The sequence below is a fragment of the Equus quagga genome, chromosome 1 (genome assembly GCF_021613505.1).
Source record: "Equus quagga isolate Etosha38 chromosome 1, UCLA_HA_Equagga_1.0, whole genome shotgun sequence".
Lineage (NCBI taxonomy): Eukaryota > Metazoa > Chordata > Mammalia > Perissodactyla > Equidae > Equus > Equus quagga.
The window spans coordinates 102,335,061-102,351,321 of NC_060267.1; the positions used below are offsets into that span (position 1 = coordinate 102,335,061).

Sequence of the window (16,261 nt, forward strand, 5' to 3'; positions counted from 1 at the left end):
GCCAATGAAACATCTTTTTGTTTTTGCAGGCTTATTAGTAGAGCACAAGCAGATCTTCCACCCACAGGTCTCTAACTACAAAAGGTGTGGTGGAGCCTTTCTCCCTTCCCCGTTCCAGCCTCCAGGGTCCCTCCGTAGGTACTCAGTTTGTTTGACTGTCCCTGGAACCGTTTCTGGAACCTGCTTATCCCCAGGCCCTTCCCAAAGTGACTCCCTAATGTGGGTCTATCTGATGGTGTCCCTGGGAAGAAAAAAGAGGAGGGACGTCCCTTTGCCCTGCTGGGGGAGAGTGACCAATGATTTCCTTCTCCTTCCTGCACAGGACCGCTGTTCTGTCTGTCTGTAAGGCTTCACCTTAGGTAAGGACTTTCGCTCTCACTCACCTCTCAGGGTGCTCTGTCTCTTTACAGCTGAAAGTCCCTCTCGTCGGAGACGGACAGTATTACCTAGCAGCATGCACGCTCTAGCAACATGAACGACGTCAAGAGTAACCGAGAACTGTACCGGCAGTACACAGTCACGGCCCCCAAGCTGCTGGCCCACATCTCCAAACTGCTCATCGTTTGCCGGAATGCAGGCATTTCTGTACCGAAGGGCATCAGAAACATCTTTGAGTTCACTTGGGAGGAGCTCATCACCGACCCCATGGTGCCTACCGCATCTGACATCCTGGGCCTGGAGATTAGCGTGGGAGCCCCGCCCTTGGTGTTGATGGAATCGACCCCCATGCCGGCCCCCACCCAGAAGAAATCCCCACCGCCAGTAACACCGCCCACATCCACTAGGCCAGCCAAGTTCACCTTCTCCATCGCCCATGACCATTTGCTGCCCTCCGCCCAGGACACCCTGCACAAGTTCCAGCGGCAGTCCGTCCACCTGCTGACAGAGCTGCTCAGCCTGAAGATGAAGGTCATGATGGAGTCTATGGCTGGTAAGGCTGGTTCGCCAGATTATTCTCCACTTTTTTCTGGGCCCAGAAAGGTCTGGCCTGGACAAATATGTGTGTGTCCACTGCACCCACCCGAGACAGGTATATAAGGATGCACTGGGAATAGGTGGCGGCCGTGGGTCTGCTGTAGGAATTGAACTCCTTCCCATGATCACCCCTGAGAATCATCCTCTCACCCCTCTCTGTTCTCCACTTTTTCTTCCCATTCCCCCAACTGTGCCGAGCCCAGATTGGAAGGTTGGCTGTGGAGAACAGAGCGAAGTCAGAGGTACTGAAGGATAGAGTTGGTGGCAATGATGTGGAGGTAGAGAGAGACAGCACCTAGGAGGAGGGGGCGAGTTGGGAGGGCTGATCGGTGGGTAGCAAGACAGAGCCCAGTAGAGCCAGAACCAGAGAGAGTCATGAGAACAGGGGTCCGTCTACAATGAGGGTGTCATCCCAAGAGCAAGGCCAGGATGTAAAGCCACATGAATAATCCAACCTTCTAGATGCTACCTTATTTTAAACACCAACAGCGCTGGTACCCAGGCCTACGGGTGGGAAGAGAACAGAGTGAGGGTGGGGGAGAGCAAAGTGCCACCTGACAGGGCTTGAGAGCTCGAGACCCTTCCACGAGGAGCCCCGCACACTTGCCTGCCCGAGGAGTCGACCTTCTCTCTACCCTATTTCCTGGGCCGTTTGCGGAGTTCCTTTTCTGGAAGCATCAGCCTCATGCTGGGAGGAGAACGAGTTGCCTTTGATGATTTCTTTAGTGGGCGCCAACCCCCTGGACATCACGAGGCGCTTCGTGGAGGCCAGCCAGCTGCTCCACCTCAGTGCCAAGGAGACGGCCTTCAGCTACCTGCTCAGCACCGCTGGGAAAAGTGGCTATGCTGCTGGACAGATGGAGAACGGTGGGTAGCCAAGTGTCGGCCCTTATGTGAAAGTTTAAACAATACCAACAGGAGTGCAATGGAAAGGTCAAACCGCCAGTTTAAACGTTTGACGTTTCCAAAAGTTCAGGTGACTGTGAAGCAACAGGAGTCCTCAGACACTGCAGGCGAGTGCATAAATTGGTGCCGTTCCTGTGGAGAGCAGTTTGGGGGCATCTGTGAGGTGGGAGATGCTCTAGCATCTTACAACCCACCAGTTTCTCCCCTGCTCATTTCCTAGAGCTGTGCTCCTCAATCTGTGGCGAAGGACCAATTTGTAAAATTTCCAATCTCTTGAGAACTGACCCTTTAAAAAACATGATAAAGATGCCACAGCAACGTCAAATTGCTACAGAGTTTTCTAAATGTTTATTCTCAGATTTTGTACTCACCTGGTCGTGGCCTGGTGTGGCTTCATCCCAGTCTAGAGGCCGCACGTGAGAGCCACACTGCCCTAGAGAAACTCACACACCTGTGCAAGAAGTTGTAGCAGAATGTTTGCTGATAGAAAAAAGAAAATTGGAAACAACCTAAATGCCCATCAACAGGAGAAAAATAAATAAATTACAGGCTAGACAATGAAACATACTGAGAAGTGAAAATGAATCAAACACTAAAGCACACATAGCAATATTGATAAATCTCAAAAAGTCGTGTTAAGCAAAAAAAGAAAAAGGCAAGTTATAGAAGGATACATTTGGTGTGATGTTATTTAAATAAAGTTTAAAAGAACGTGAAGCACTATGTTGCTTATGAGTGCATTATCCAAAGAGCAAGTGCCACAACGTGAGGGGAAGGATAGAGGCAAAGGGGGAGGACGCCATCTCTGGACGGGCGAGGGAATGGGGTCTGGAAGCTGCCTCTGAAATCCATCCGCATTTAGCATCGCCCTGGCCACTGAATGCTTGGCAGGCTTTCCTTGATGGTCAGAGGTTAAACATCTAATAATAACTCACACACACAATGCAAATAAATTGCATAGTGAAATTGCAAACCTTGGCAAAAATGTAGGATTTTATGGCGTTAGTGAAAGTGATGTTGGAGAGCCGCGCGATTCCCACGCGAAGCCACTGATGAGTGATATGATGGAGCAAAACTAGTTAACTACCGACGAGGGGAAAACAGCTAGGATAATGACTCCATGGAGAAAGCATGACTTGGGTAGCGAAGGGTGAGGAAGAAACATTGATAAAGTCCCTGGATGTCTTCGCAAAAAGTGAGCATGAAGGAACTCGTTTCATTGGTATCATGTCGCCATTTAGGAAGAAAGGAAATCACACTGACTCAAAAAAATCCACAGTCATTTTTATTTCTTATAAGAATTAGTGTGTGCTTACAATACCAACAAAGTTTGGTTAAATACAAGATAAATAAGGTTATTTTAGATAAATTTTGGCTTCCTTTTCTAAGACAAAATTCCAATCAAACCCCTCCCCTCTACAAGCACACTATTTACCATGAAATGGAGGTCTCCGTTTTAAGGGAATTTACTCTGTGCCGGTTCTGTTTGGGATCAGCTAAGCCCTGATAACGCAGGCCTTCGGATCATGCTGTAATTTTCCATGCAGATGGTTACCAGCATACACGGAGTTCTGCACCTTGCGTTCCACACAGGGCTTAGAGCTTCACCTCACTCGGGGGACAGCTGCCTGATGGTCTGTTGTGTGGGGAGGAGAGCCCCCTGGAGGTGTCCTGGACGTCCAGGCCCAACCGCCCACCCACAGACCTGCCCCTGGTGCTCTGCCTGAACCCTGTGTTTCCTGCCCTTGAGAAGGAAACGATGGTCGCCTCCGGCACTCCCCCTCATGCGGGGTTTGAGCCTTCTTGCCGGATCACAGGCTTTCACCCAGGACGCAGCGGCTTCGGCATCCCTCGTGGGTTGTGGTTGACCTAGTGGAGGCGAATCCGCAGAACGGCGCTGAGCTCTGGAGCGCCTTCCGTGACTGCTGCATCCTGCCGCATGGCCAGAGCGCTGAGAGAGCCGTCCCTCCCTCTCCAGGAAATCTCTCTCTCGAAATCTCTCTCTGGCACTTCTGTTTCAGATGCTCCTCTCTTTAAACAAGCCTAGAGTTTGAAAAAGAAAGAAATCTAAATAACAAAATATAAATGAAGGAGCGATCCATTTCTTTCGGAAAAGCATTCGTCCTAGAAGGACTTGAATTAGCTCTCCCAGGGCATTAAAAAGAAGATATAAACTCTGTCAATTTATTTTGCATGAATCTTGCTTTTCTGGCTCATCTTATTGCATGAAGTAGACCAAAGCTGTAACTGAGTCTGAGGTATTCTTCCCTTAAAGCTGTAGCCGGAATATACCCCTTGCTAGGGGAATATTTTCACAGTAATAAGACTGTTTCCATCCTTGTCTCCTGTCCTAATACCTACTAGTCTTGGCATGTTGTGAAAGAGAACTGGACTGCTTCTTCATTTTTAGTTGACGACAGTATCATTAAATTACAACGTACCAAAAACAAGAACAAATAATCTTGCCATCTTTACGTAATAGCTATTTTTCACTCTTACAGTTCCCTTTGTCTGTTTGTCTATCTATCTATATGTGTATATATATATAGAGAGAGAGATCCAGGTTTTTAAGAATACAGCAATTTTTCTGTTTCTCAGTTTCTTTTACTTAACAGGCACAAATGTTTTCCAACATGGCTATATACTTGAATAGTTATCCCTTTGAGTGGGTGTTGACTCCTTCTAACATTCATGTTTCGTAATTAACCAAATGCTTAGGTTTCCAGGTTTTTGTTATGAGTACAATGTGCATTATGATATGCAGCTTTGTGTACCTCACTTCTTCTCTCTGTTGCATTGCCTATTAAGATTGGTTTCCCGGGAGAGGGGTTATTGAGGCAGAGGGTCTCGATATGTGTATTGCTTGCTTTCTCGGTGGATTTGCTCGACCCCACCAGGGTTGGCTAATTTTATTCCATCTTTACCAGCGTTGCTATTGTTAGCTCTTTTCATTTCTGCTAAGTTGGAGGTACTGAAGTTGTTCCCATTCCAGCCTTGGGATCACCAGCAAAGGTGACTGTTGGCGTGTCTGCATCATCCAGTGTGCGTCTCTGCTTATAATCTTTGTCTACTCGTGCGGTCAGGTTTGCCATTTTCTTTATGAATTTGAATGAATCATGTCAGTGAATGAATTGCTTAACATTTCCTAACAATTTCATGCCTAATCAGTTAAATAACCATATTTGGGGGAAAATAAGCAAAGATTTGATGAAGTTTGTCATTTAAGAATGATCAAGATTTTCTACGAGTGATAGGGGTGCTCAATTTTAATTCTTACGTGGCCAGATATCAAATGATTCTACACAGGAGAGTGTGATTCTGCTGGAGACTGATCTGTTGTTGGAGAAGCATCTGATTTCTGTGGCTTGGATGAGGGGAAATAGACGACTATACATTTCCTTCTGGCTGGCCCGAGGTGTATTCTCTCGACCTAGCGCAGCGCTTACATCTGCAGTAGCCCGTAGGGTGACAACACCTTGAGTGCTTGCTGCTCCCTGCTCTGGTGTCATTTCACTCTTGGGAGATATGGGAGGCAGGACCCTGTAGAGGGGAACCTTAAAGGTTTCCCTTAATTACTTTCAGCCACTCGTGCATTAAAAAGTCTTTCCTTCCAAGATCTGGGTTTTTTTTAACAACAAGGCACTTGAGAATATCTGGTCTACCATACTGTCAGAACAAAAAAATCCATATTACATTTTTGGTTAAAAAAATTAAAAAAAGAAGAATCTCTCTCTTCCACTCCAGAGTCCCCCATCAACATCTCCGCCATTGGCGTGGACTCTCCTTACCAGCTTATCTACGAACCCGCTACTGGCTGTCTGAGCTTTTCCCTCTCAACTGGAAGGGAAGTCAAGAAGAAAACAGGTAACAGTGGTTTCCAGCAAGACCTCTTGACCCATCTTCGGGGGTGGAGAAGGGGGTGGGGAGGGGGCTAGAAGATTCCCTGAGTAGGTTCATGGGTTGGTTTGACTTAGTTTTCTGATAGGAATGATATATAGCTGCCCTGGCTGGAGACTCAGCAGCTATCGACACAGGTTCTTTCCCGTGAAAGCTGATACGTCTCAACCAGTCATTCCACAGGGCAGTCTCCTGGTTTGAATGCTTATACGCCCTCCATTCCTGGTGAGGTGGTTCCCCTCTACTGGGACAACACCCCTATCGAACCCTCATCTCCCACCTCCTACAATATCCCAAACTCACCCTATCTGCTCAGAGAGAGATCTGTGTTGCCCATACTCACACAGCAAGTAGGAGAACCAGTATCTGAAGAGAGGTGTTTGCACACTAAACCTAACAGTGTCCCAAACTAGGCCAGTTCGTGCAGGCAGAAAACAAAGACAGAAGGCATTCATTCCTATGCTATTGAGAAAGACACACAACAGAAAGAAACGCTTAAGGGAAAGAACCGGTGGCAGATGAGACCAAACAATATGGCAACAACTGTGCAGCTCAGGGGAGAGAGAAGTTGGAGCTGGAGAGGGCAGGGCAAGACTTCTTGGAACTTCCAGGGCCCCCAGGCTATGATGGCAGAGTGGTGAAATGGGGTAGGTGGGGGAGGACTGTATTTGCAAAGAGATGGTGGGAGGATCCACATAAGGTGGGAATGCTCAAAGGCTGTCCAATTGATTCCCACGGACACTGGAGGTAAGGCTGGAAGTTGAGAAGTTTGGATCTTATTCCTGACCCCGCCCTGACTGGCTGTGTGATTTCCCTTCCTCCAGGCCTCACCCTCTGTATCAAACTGATCCTATATGCTTTCAATCAGTGAACAAATGTGTACTGAATAGTTGCTAGTTGTCAGTCACTGTCCTAAATGCTGGGGGCACACATGTGGACTCTAAGACAAAGAATGCCTTCCCTGATGGAGTTGACAGCCTCAGCTTCCCTGCATGGAGTGGATTCAGCTGCCCCCTCTCATTTCCCTGGTTCCATTACCTCTACAATACGTTTTCTTTCATTATTCAATAACCCATAGAATCATTTCTGATATCCCATTTGGTGTGCTCCTGGTTTTATTTTCTCCCCTCCTGAGCTGGCCCTAAATTGACACAGTTCCTTTGAAGGAAAACTACCCCACTAAGATACAATTGTTATGATCTTGTTGCAAAAAATTGCACTAGGATGTGTGCTCAGTGGTGCTGCATTTCTTGTAGGTTCTTGATAGTGTTTGGGATTACTCTTACACATGCATGCTAGGATGGGTGGTTAACCTTCCCTAATGGTATATAGTAACCGTGTGTCCTCTCTTGCCCAGGAATGTCCCAGTTTATGTTTATCATCCTGACATAACTATTAATTATCCCCATTCTCACTCTAGGGACTTCCCCAGTTGGGACAATATATTGTAGTGTATTGAGTCACTTTGGGTTTGGGACTTGCACTATCTGTTCCATGTACACGTGCTATCACACCTCACCAGCTGGCCCCCTTTGCAGGTACAGGACCAGGCAGACTTGGAACACACAGGCTCCAGGAGTTGGGCCTACTCCATGAGGAGACAACAACTGTTTCTGGAAAGTAGCCCAAATTTATGAAATAGAACTGAGAGAAGTCTGTTGTCTTGAGGCCCCAAGGCAACCAGGGGCAGGCCAGACATGGATGCTCAGGCTAGTAGATGTTTCATGAGTTCAGCCAGCTGGTAGCTGGGCCTCAGGGTTGTCTCTGGTCTCTGGTGGTGGGAGGAATGGGGGAAGGGACCAGAAACCATTCAGGGTGGCAGATACCAGAGGTGGTACCCAAGCACCACTGGAAACCCCCAAGACTTGGCTGACAGTGAGGAAGTCTTCATTCTTCAGCCTTCAGGGCTCAGCTGGAGCCTGAACAATGCCCTTGGCCTGAAGCCAGGTTTCATTCTTGAGACCAAGGTGAAGTTGAGCCTGCATATATCAAGGGAGAGCAAGTGGATCCAGCCAGGTAGGCAGCAGAGGCTAGGAAGCAGGCAGGACCTGAATAGATGCCTTTGGAACTTCTGTCATGGAGGATCACCTCCATGATTTCATGTCACCAAATCCTCATACCACCTAACACTTGCCACAGGAGATCACTGTGAAAATAAGTGCAATAAGCACAAAACATCTCCATCCACAGATTTGAGCAGGCAGAAGAAAGGATCAGTGAACTTGAAGATAGGACAATGGAAATTATTGAATCTGAAGAAGAGAAAGAAAAGATTGAAAAAAAATGAACAGGGCCTAAGGGACACCATCAAGAGGAATAACATATGCATTTTGGGAGTCCCAGAAGGAGAAGAGAGAGAGAAAGGGACAGAGAGAATATTTGAATAAATAATGGCTAAAAACTTCCCCATTTTTTTGATGAAAGACATAAATATAAACATCAAAGAAGCTTAACAAACTCCAAGTAAGATGAACTCATAGAGACCCACACAAGACACATTATAATCAAACTTTTAAAAGACAAAGAATCTTGAAAGCAACAAGAGAAAAGCAAGTTGTTACTACAAGAAATACTCAATAAGATTATCGGTAGATTTCTCTTCAGAAACTTTGGAAGCCAGAAAGCACTGGACCAGCATACAGTATGTGCCATTTAATGACATTTCAGTCAATGACAGACTACATATGTGACAGTGGTCCCATAAGATTAGTACCATATAGCCTAGGTGTGTAGTAGGCTTTACCATCTAGGTTTGTGTAAGTACATTCTATGTTGTTGGCAAAATGACAAAATCACCTAATGATGCCTTTCTCGGAATATATCTCTGTCATTAAGCAGTGCGTGACTATTCAAAGTGCTAAAGGAAAAAAATTGTCAACCAAGAATCCTATATTCAGCAAAACCGTCCTTCAAAAGTGAGGGAGATGTTAAGACATTCCAAGATAAAAAAAAAACCTGAGGGAATCCGTGCCCACTAGGCATCCTCTGCAGATCTTATGGGAGTCCTGCAAGGTGAAATGAAAGGACACTAGATATATCTCAAAGCCATATGGAGAAATAAAGATCTCAATAAATGTAAACACATGGGCAATTATAAAAGCTAGTATTATTGTGACAATGGTTTGTAACTGCATTTTTTGTTTCCTACATGATTTGAAAGACTAATACATTTAAAGAAAAAATATTATTAGTGTAAGAGCTATGATTACTGTAACTTTGGCTTTTAACTGCAAATCTTGATTTCTACATAATTTAAAAGACTAATACATTTAAAAGATTTGTGAGTTTATGTTGGTGGGCACATAATATATAAAGATGTAATTTTATGACATCAACAACTAAAAGAGCTAGGAACAAGGGTGTAAAGGAGGAGAATTTTTGTATGTTATTGAGTTAAGCTGGTGAAAATTCAAATTAGAGTGTTATAACTTTAGGATGTTAAATATAATTCCCATGGTAACCCCAAAGAAAATGGTTATACACAAAAAAGAAAATGAGAAAGGAATTGAAAGATTTCACTACAAAAAATCAACTCAACACAAACAAGACAGTAATGCAGGAAATGAGGGACAAAAACTACAAGGCATATAGAAAACACATAGCACAGTGACAGATGTCCCTCATTATCAGTAATTACTTTAAATACAAATGGATTAAACTTTCCAATCAAAAGGCAAATTGGCAGAATGGATAAAAACACATGATCCAACTACATGCTGTCTACAAGAGATTCACTTGAGATCCAAAGACACAAACAGGTTGAACCTGAAAGGATGGAAAAAGATATTCCATACAAATAGTAACCAAAAGAGAATAGGTGTGGCTATGCTAATATCAGACAAAATGACTTTAAATCAAAAAAAGTTACAAATGACAAAGAAGGACATTATATATTAATTAAAGCTTCAATACGGCAAGAAGATAAAACAATTGTAAACATTTATGCACCTAATGACAGACCAGGAAAATACATGAAGCAAAAACTGACAGATTAAAGACAGAAATAGAAAGTTTTACAATAATAGTTGGTAACTTCAGTACCCTATTCACAGTAATGAAAAAAACAACTAGAGAGAAAATAAATAAGGAAATAGAGCTCTTATATAACACAATAAACTAACTAGCTCTAACAGACACATACAGAACACAAACAGCAAAACAATACACTTGAGAAAACTCAAGTGCACGTAGGACATTTTCCAAGATAGGACATGTGGTAGGCCACAAATTAAGTCTTAATAGATTGAAATGCATAGATACCATACAAAGTATCTTCTCTGACCACAATGGGATGAAGTTAGAAATCAATAACAGAAGGAAAACTGGAAAATTCACAAAACTGTGAAAATTAAATGACACATTCTTAAACAACCAACAGATCATAGAAGAAATCACAGGGGAAATTAGAAAATACTTAGAGATGAATGAAAATGAAAACACAACATACCAAAACTTATGGCATGCAGTGAAAGTGGTACTAAAGGAGAAATTTATAGTTATAAATGCTTACATTAAAAGGCAAGAAAGATCTCAAATAAACAACCTAACTTTACAACTTAAGGAAGTAGAAAAAGAAGAGGAAACTAAACCCAAAGCTAGCGGAAGGAAATGATAAAGATTAGAGCAGAGAGAAATGAAACAGAGAATAAACAAAACAGTAGAGAAAATGAGTGAAACCAAGAGTTGATTATTCAAGAAGATCAACAGAGCAGTTGACAAACTTTTAGCTAGATCAACTAAGAAAAAAAGAGAGAAGACTCAAATTACTAAAATGAATTGAAAGTGGGGACACTACTTCTGATTCTACAGAAATAAAAACGATCATAAGAGAGTGCTGTGAACAATTGTACACCTACAAATTGGATAACCTACATGAAGTGAACAGATTCCTAGAAACACAAAACCTACCAAGATTAAATCCTGAAGAAATAAATATTTGAATAGACTTATAAATAGTAAGGAGATTGAATGAGTAATCAAAAATTTCCCAAGAAAGAAAAACCCTGGACCTGAATGAATTCTACCAAATATTTAAAGAACTAATGCCAATCATTCTCAACCTTTTCCATGAAATTGAAGAGAGAACACTTCCCAACTCATTCTATGAGGCCAGCATTACCCTGATACCAGAACTAGACAAAGACGCTACACGAAAAGAAAACTACAGACCAATATCCCTTATGAACATTGATGCAAAAATCCTCAACGAAATACTAGCAAACAGAATTCAACAGCATATTAAAAGGATTATACACCATGACACCAGGTGGGATTTATTCCTGAAATGCAAGGATGGTTCAACATACATAAACTCAATCAATGTAATACAGCAGTTAACACAATGAAGGAAAAAACCCCCCACATGATCGTCTTAATTGCCACAGACAAAGCATTTGACAATTCAACACCCTTTCCTGATAAAAACACTCAACAAACTAAAAGTAGAAGGAAACTACCATCACATAATAAAAGTCGTATATGAAAAACCCACAGCAAACATCATATTCAATGGTGAAAGACTGAAAGCCTTTCCTCTAAGATCAGGAACAAAAGCAAGGATACCTGCTTTCACCATTTCTATTCAACATAATGCTAGAAGTTCTAGCCAGAGAAATTAGATAAGAAAAGGAATAAAATGCATCCACATTGGAAAGGAAGAATTAAAATTATCTCTGTTTGCAGATGATATGATCTTATATGTAGAAAACCCGAAAGATTCCACGAAGAAACTCTTAGAACTAGTAAATGAATTCAGCAAAGTAGCTGGATACAAACTCAACACACAAAAATCAGTTGCATTTCTATACACAATGAACAAGCTGAAAAGGACACTACAAAAACAATTCCATTTACAATAGTATAAAAAGAATAAAACACTTAGGAATTAACTTAATCAAGGAGGTGAAAGACTTGTACGATGAAAACTATACAACATTGTTGAAAGAAGTTAAAGAAGACAAATAAATGGAAGCATCCCATGTTCATGGATCGGAAGACTTAATATTGTTAACACATCAGTGCTATTCAGAGACAGCTACAGATTCAGTGCAATCCTTATCAAAATCCCAGTGATGTTTTTTGCAGAAATAGAAAAATTCATCCTAAAATTCATATGGAAACTCAGGGGACCCCCAAATAGCCAAAACAATCTTGAAAAAGAACCAGACTGGAGGACTCACACTTCTTGATTTCAAAACTGACTACAAATCTACAATAATCAAAGCAGTGTGGCATCGGCATTAAGACAGATGTATAAACCAGGAAATAGACTGGAGACCTCAAAAATAAATCTTTGCGTGTGTGGTCAAATTATTTTTGACAAGAGTGCCAGGAGAATTCAGTGGAGAAACGACAGTCTTTTCTACAAATGATGCTGGGAAACCTGTATATCCACATGCAAAAGAATGAAGTGGGTCCTTACCAACACCATATACAAAAATTAACTCAAAATGGATCAAGGACCTAAATATACGAAGTAAAACAATAAAACTCTTAGAAGAAAACATAGGATAAAAGCTTCGTCACCTTGGATTTGGTGATGATTTCTTGGATATGACACCAAAGGTACAGGCAACAAAAGAAAAAATAGACTAAAAATAGACTGCATGAACATTTTTAAAGTTTATGCATCAAAAGGCACTGTCCACAGAGTAGAAAGGCAGCCCACAGAATAGGAGAAAATATTTGCATATCATATATCTGATAAAGGATTGATACCCATAATATATAGAGAACTTCTAAAACTCAACCTGATTCAAATATGGGCGAAGGACTTGAATAGACATTTCTCCAAAGAAGATAAGCAAATGGCAATAAGCACAGGAAAAGATGCTCAACATCACTAATCATTAGGGAAAGGCAAGTCAAAACTACAACGAGATACTACCTCACCCCCGGTAGGATGTCTACTATCAAAAAAACAGAAAGCAACAAGAGCTGGAGAGGATGTAGGAGAAGTTGGAAACCTTGTGCACTGCGGGTGGGAAGGTAAATTGGTGCAGCCACCGTGGAAAACTCTACGGCAGTTCCTCAAAAGATTAAAAATGGAATTACCATAAGATCCAGAAATTCCACCTCTGGGTATATACTCAAAAGAATTGAGGGGCTGGTCCAGTGGCATAGTGGTTACATTCAAGCGCTCTACTTCAGCTGCCCAAGGTTCGTGGGTTTGGATCCTGGGCACAGACATACACGCTGCTTGTCAGGCCATGCTGTGGCGGCATCCTGCATACAAAATAGAAGAAGATTGTCACAAATGTTAGCTTAGTGACAGTCTTCCTCAAGCAAAAAGAGGAAAATTGGCGACAGATGTTAGCTCAGGGCCAACCTTCCTCGCCAAAAAAAAAAAAAAAATTGAAAGCATAATCTTGAAGAGATATTTGCACATCCATCTTCATAGCAGCATTATTCACAATAGCTCAAATGTGGAAGCAACCCAAGCATCCATCAGTGGATGAGTGCATCAAGAAAATGTGGTCTATACATGCAATAGAATATTACTAAGACTTAAAAAGGAAGGAAATTCTGATACATACTACAACATGGATGAAGCTTGAGGACATTATGCTGCATGAAATAAGCCGGTGACAAAAAGGCAAATGCTGTATGGTTCTACTTAGAGTAGTCAAAACTATAAAGCCAAAAGGTAGAACAGTGGTTGCCACCAGGGCCCGGGGGGAGTGGAGAATGGAGAGTTATTGTTTAATGAGTAGAGAGTTTTAATTTTACAAGAAGAAAAGAGCTGTAGAGATGGATGGTGGTGATGGCTATACAACAATGTGAATGTATTTCATATGGCTGAAGTGTACACTTAAAAATGATTAAGATGGTTGGGACCAGCCTGTGGCTGAGTGGTTAAGTTCGTGCACTCTGCTTTGGTGGCCCGGGGTTCCCCAGTTTGGATCCTGGGCGCTGACCTGGCATCGCTCATCAGGCCGTGCTGAGGTGGCGTCCCACATAGAAGAATTAGAAGGATATACTACAACTAGGACATACAACTATGTCCTAGGGAACTTTGGAGAGGAAAAAAAAAAAGGAAGATTGGCAACAGATGTTAGCTCAGGGCCAATCTTCCTCACCAAATAAATAAATAAATGATTAGGATGGTAAATTTTTATGTGTATTTTACCACAGTTATTTAAAAAAATTGCAGTGCAAGTCTCAATCGACACACTGCCCTCTGCAGAAGGCCTGAGATCAGCCAACGCCAGGGCAGTGCTGACCCCCTGGGACGTTTTGTCTTTGATCAGAGGTATCAGAAGGGAATCACTTCAGCGTCCGTGGCAGCCACGTCTGTGCTCTGCCCACTAGAACTAGTCCGGCAAACACAGCTGGATTCGCCACTCTGCACGGTCTGTTCCTGACGCAGGCTCAGTGGACTCACAGAGCGATGTCTCTGTTTCATGAGTGACCTGCCCGGGAAGCATAAACGATTCCCCAATTAGTTTGATTCTCAGGCGGTGCCGCTGTCCTGCTCTCCCCACCGCTCACCCTCGGGTGGACACAGCATCTGGGGAGACCATTTTCTAAAAGCCCTCCATAACGTCTTCATCTCCAATTACAGGGAAATTGAAAAATGTGGAAGAGCCCACCACACCGCCCCGCCACCGAGGCCCCGGGACCTCTGCCTCTGACAGCACCCAGCTCAGCGACCCCTGCCCCGAGGCCCGGGGGAAGCTGCAGGAGTTGTGTCGCCGTATGTGAGCACCTCAGTGGTGGGGGTGGATGGGAGAGGATGGCGTGGGCAGCAGTCGCCCGTGTGTGCCTGAAATCATGGAAGTGTCTGAGGGGAAGTCTCGGCTACCCAGGGCCCCCAATGACAGGGACAGGGGTGGCCGTCCCTCGCACGCATGCATGTCTCCAGTCCTTTCCCACTCACAGTCCTTTTCAGTCCTTACTACAACCTTATGGGGAAGAGGGGACGTGTGCCCATTTTGCTGATCAGGAAACTAAGGCAGCCCGAGCAGGAGGGTAAGGCATGGCGTGAGGTCCCACAGCTTGGTGGTCTTCGCTCTTCGCCTCCTCACCAGTGATGCCCCTTTGCAGAGCTTCTTACCGTTTGCAGCCTTTGTGCCCTGAATGTTTATTTCTTAACATAGTTTGTCAGATATTCTCCTACGGAAAAGAGAAGCACCTCTGAAAACAAACTAAAAACAGTGACGTGGGTGATAAATGACATTTATGATTTGGCAGGTCCCCAAATCCTAGCAAGTTAGTCTGCATTTCTCCGAAGGCCCAGACCACGGGCTGTAAAGGATTTAAAACCTAGTCACATCTAAGCCGTGTATGTCGTGGGCTTCCTGGACCATTGAGTACTTTTGCAGCTACAGAACGCGGGTAGAGGGCAGCCACTCCGTGTGCCCCTTACTGTAACACTCTGGATGGGAGCTCTCTTTCCTGTAACCTCAGAACTGGGGAGGGAGCGAAGCCTCCAGCCCCCCAAGGCCCCGTTTCTGCACACACTCCCGCTCTATAGGTCCTCACCCCAGCACTGAAGGTGGAAATCCAGCGAGGACTGGGCTCAGAGGGGTCCCCTGAAATACTACCTTTAAGGATGAATGGGAACGGGGTGGGGACAGGGGTACTTTGGGGATGGGGAAATGGATGGGAGCCTTGGGAGCTGGGGCGGGGCTGGAGGGAGCCGCCCTGGTGAGTGAGAGCCAAGTGGCTAGAAGGTTTGTTGGTCTCCTTCCCTGCAGAGAAGCCGAGAGGGCCGCATGGAAAGAGAGGAATCTCTCCTACCCCGTGATCTTACGCAACTACAGGGCAAATATACCCTCTCATTCATTGACGGGCCTGAAAGGAGACGTTCAGCCCCTGAGCTCCCACCCCGCTCACCCTCTTGGTGCTCACACTTCCACTCCCGCCCCCCACCACCCTGCCTCCCACCATCCTCACTTCAACCGGCAGTCACAGGACATCAAGTCAGCCAAGAAGGTCAGCAAGTTGCATTACACTTTCTATGATGGGTCCTCCTTCGTTTAGTATCCTTTTATTTGGTGCCACCCTTTCTCCCCAGCAACTCCGCCCCTGAGAACTCCCAGGTTTGAAAAAGCCTCAGTATTTACTTTGGCTTTTATTTTGTTTTTTCCCCCAGTTATTTGACTGAGGTCATAATGGTTTATAACACTGTGTAATTTCAGGTGTACATTATTTATTTATCAGTTTCTGTATAGACTGCATTGTGCTCACTGCCAATAGTCTAGTTTTTATCTGTCACCATATAAATGTGCCCCTTTACCCCTTCGCCACCCCCAACTCCCTTCCCCTCTGGTGACCACTAATCTGTTCTTTTTCTCCATGTGTTTGTTTATCTTCCACAGATGAATGAAATCATGCACTGTTTGTCTTTCTCTGTTATTTCACTTAATGTAATACCCTCAAGGTTCATCCATGTTGTTGCAAATAGGACAATTTTGCCTTTTTTATGGCTGAATAATATTCCATTGTATGTATATACACCACATCTTCTCTATCTATTCAT

At 43.8% G+C, this 16,261-nt stretch overlaps 1 protein-coding gene across 1 annotated transcript in view; it reads left to right on the top strand.

The window, feature by feature from the left end:
• Positions 1 to 471: 471 nt before the first annotated feature.
• Positions 472 to 16,261, top strand: part of C1H3orf20 (chromosome 1 C3orf20 homolog) — an 80,531-nt gene continuing 64,741 nt past the window's right edge. The window contains exons 1-5 of the mRNA XM_046664868.1: positions 472 to 931; positions 1,702 to 1,842; positions 5,626 to 5,745; positions 14,342 to 14,477; positions 15,477 to 15,761. Of these exons, the coding sequence (XP_046520824.1) occupies positions 472 to 931; positions 1,702 to 1,842; positions 5,626 to 5,745; positions 14,342 to 14,477; positions 15,477 to 15,761 (1,142 nt within the window). The remainder of the gene's footprint in view (positions 932 to 1,701; positions 1,843 to 5,625; positions 5,746 to 14,341; positions 14,478 to 15,476; positions 15,762 to 16,261) is intronic.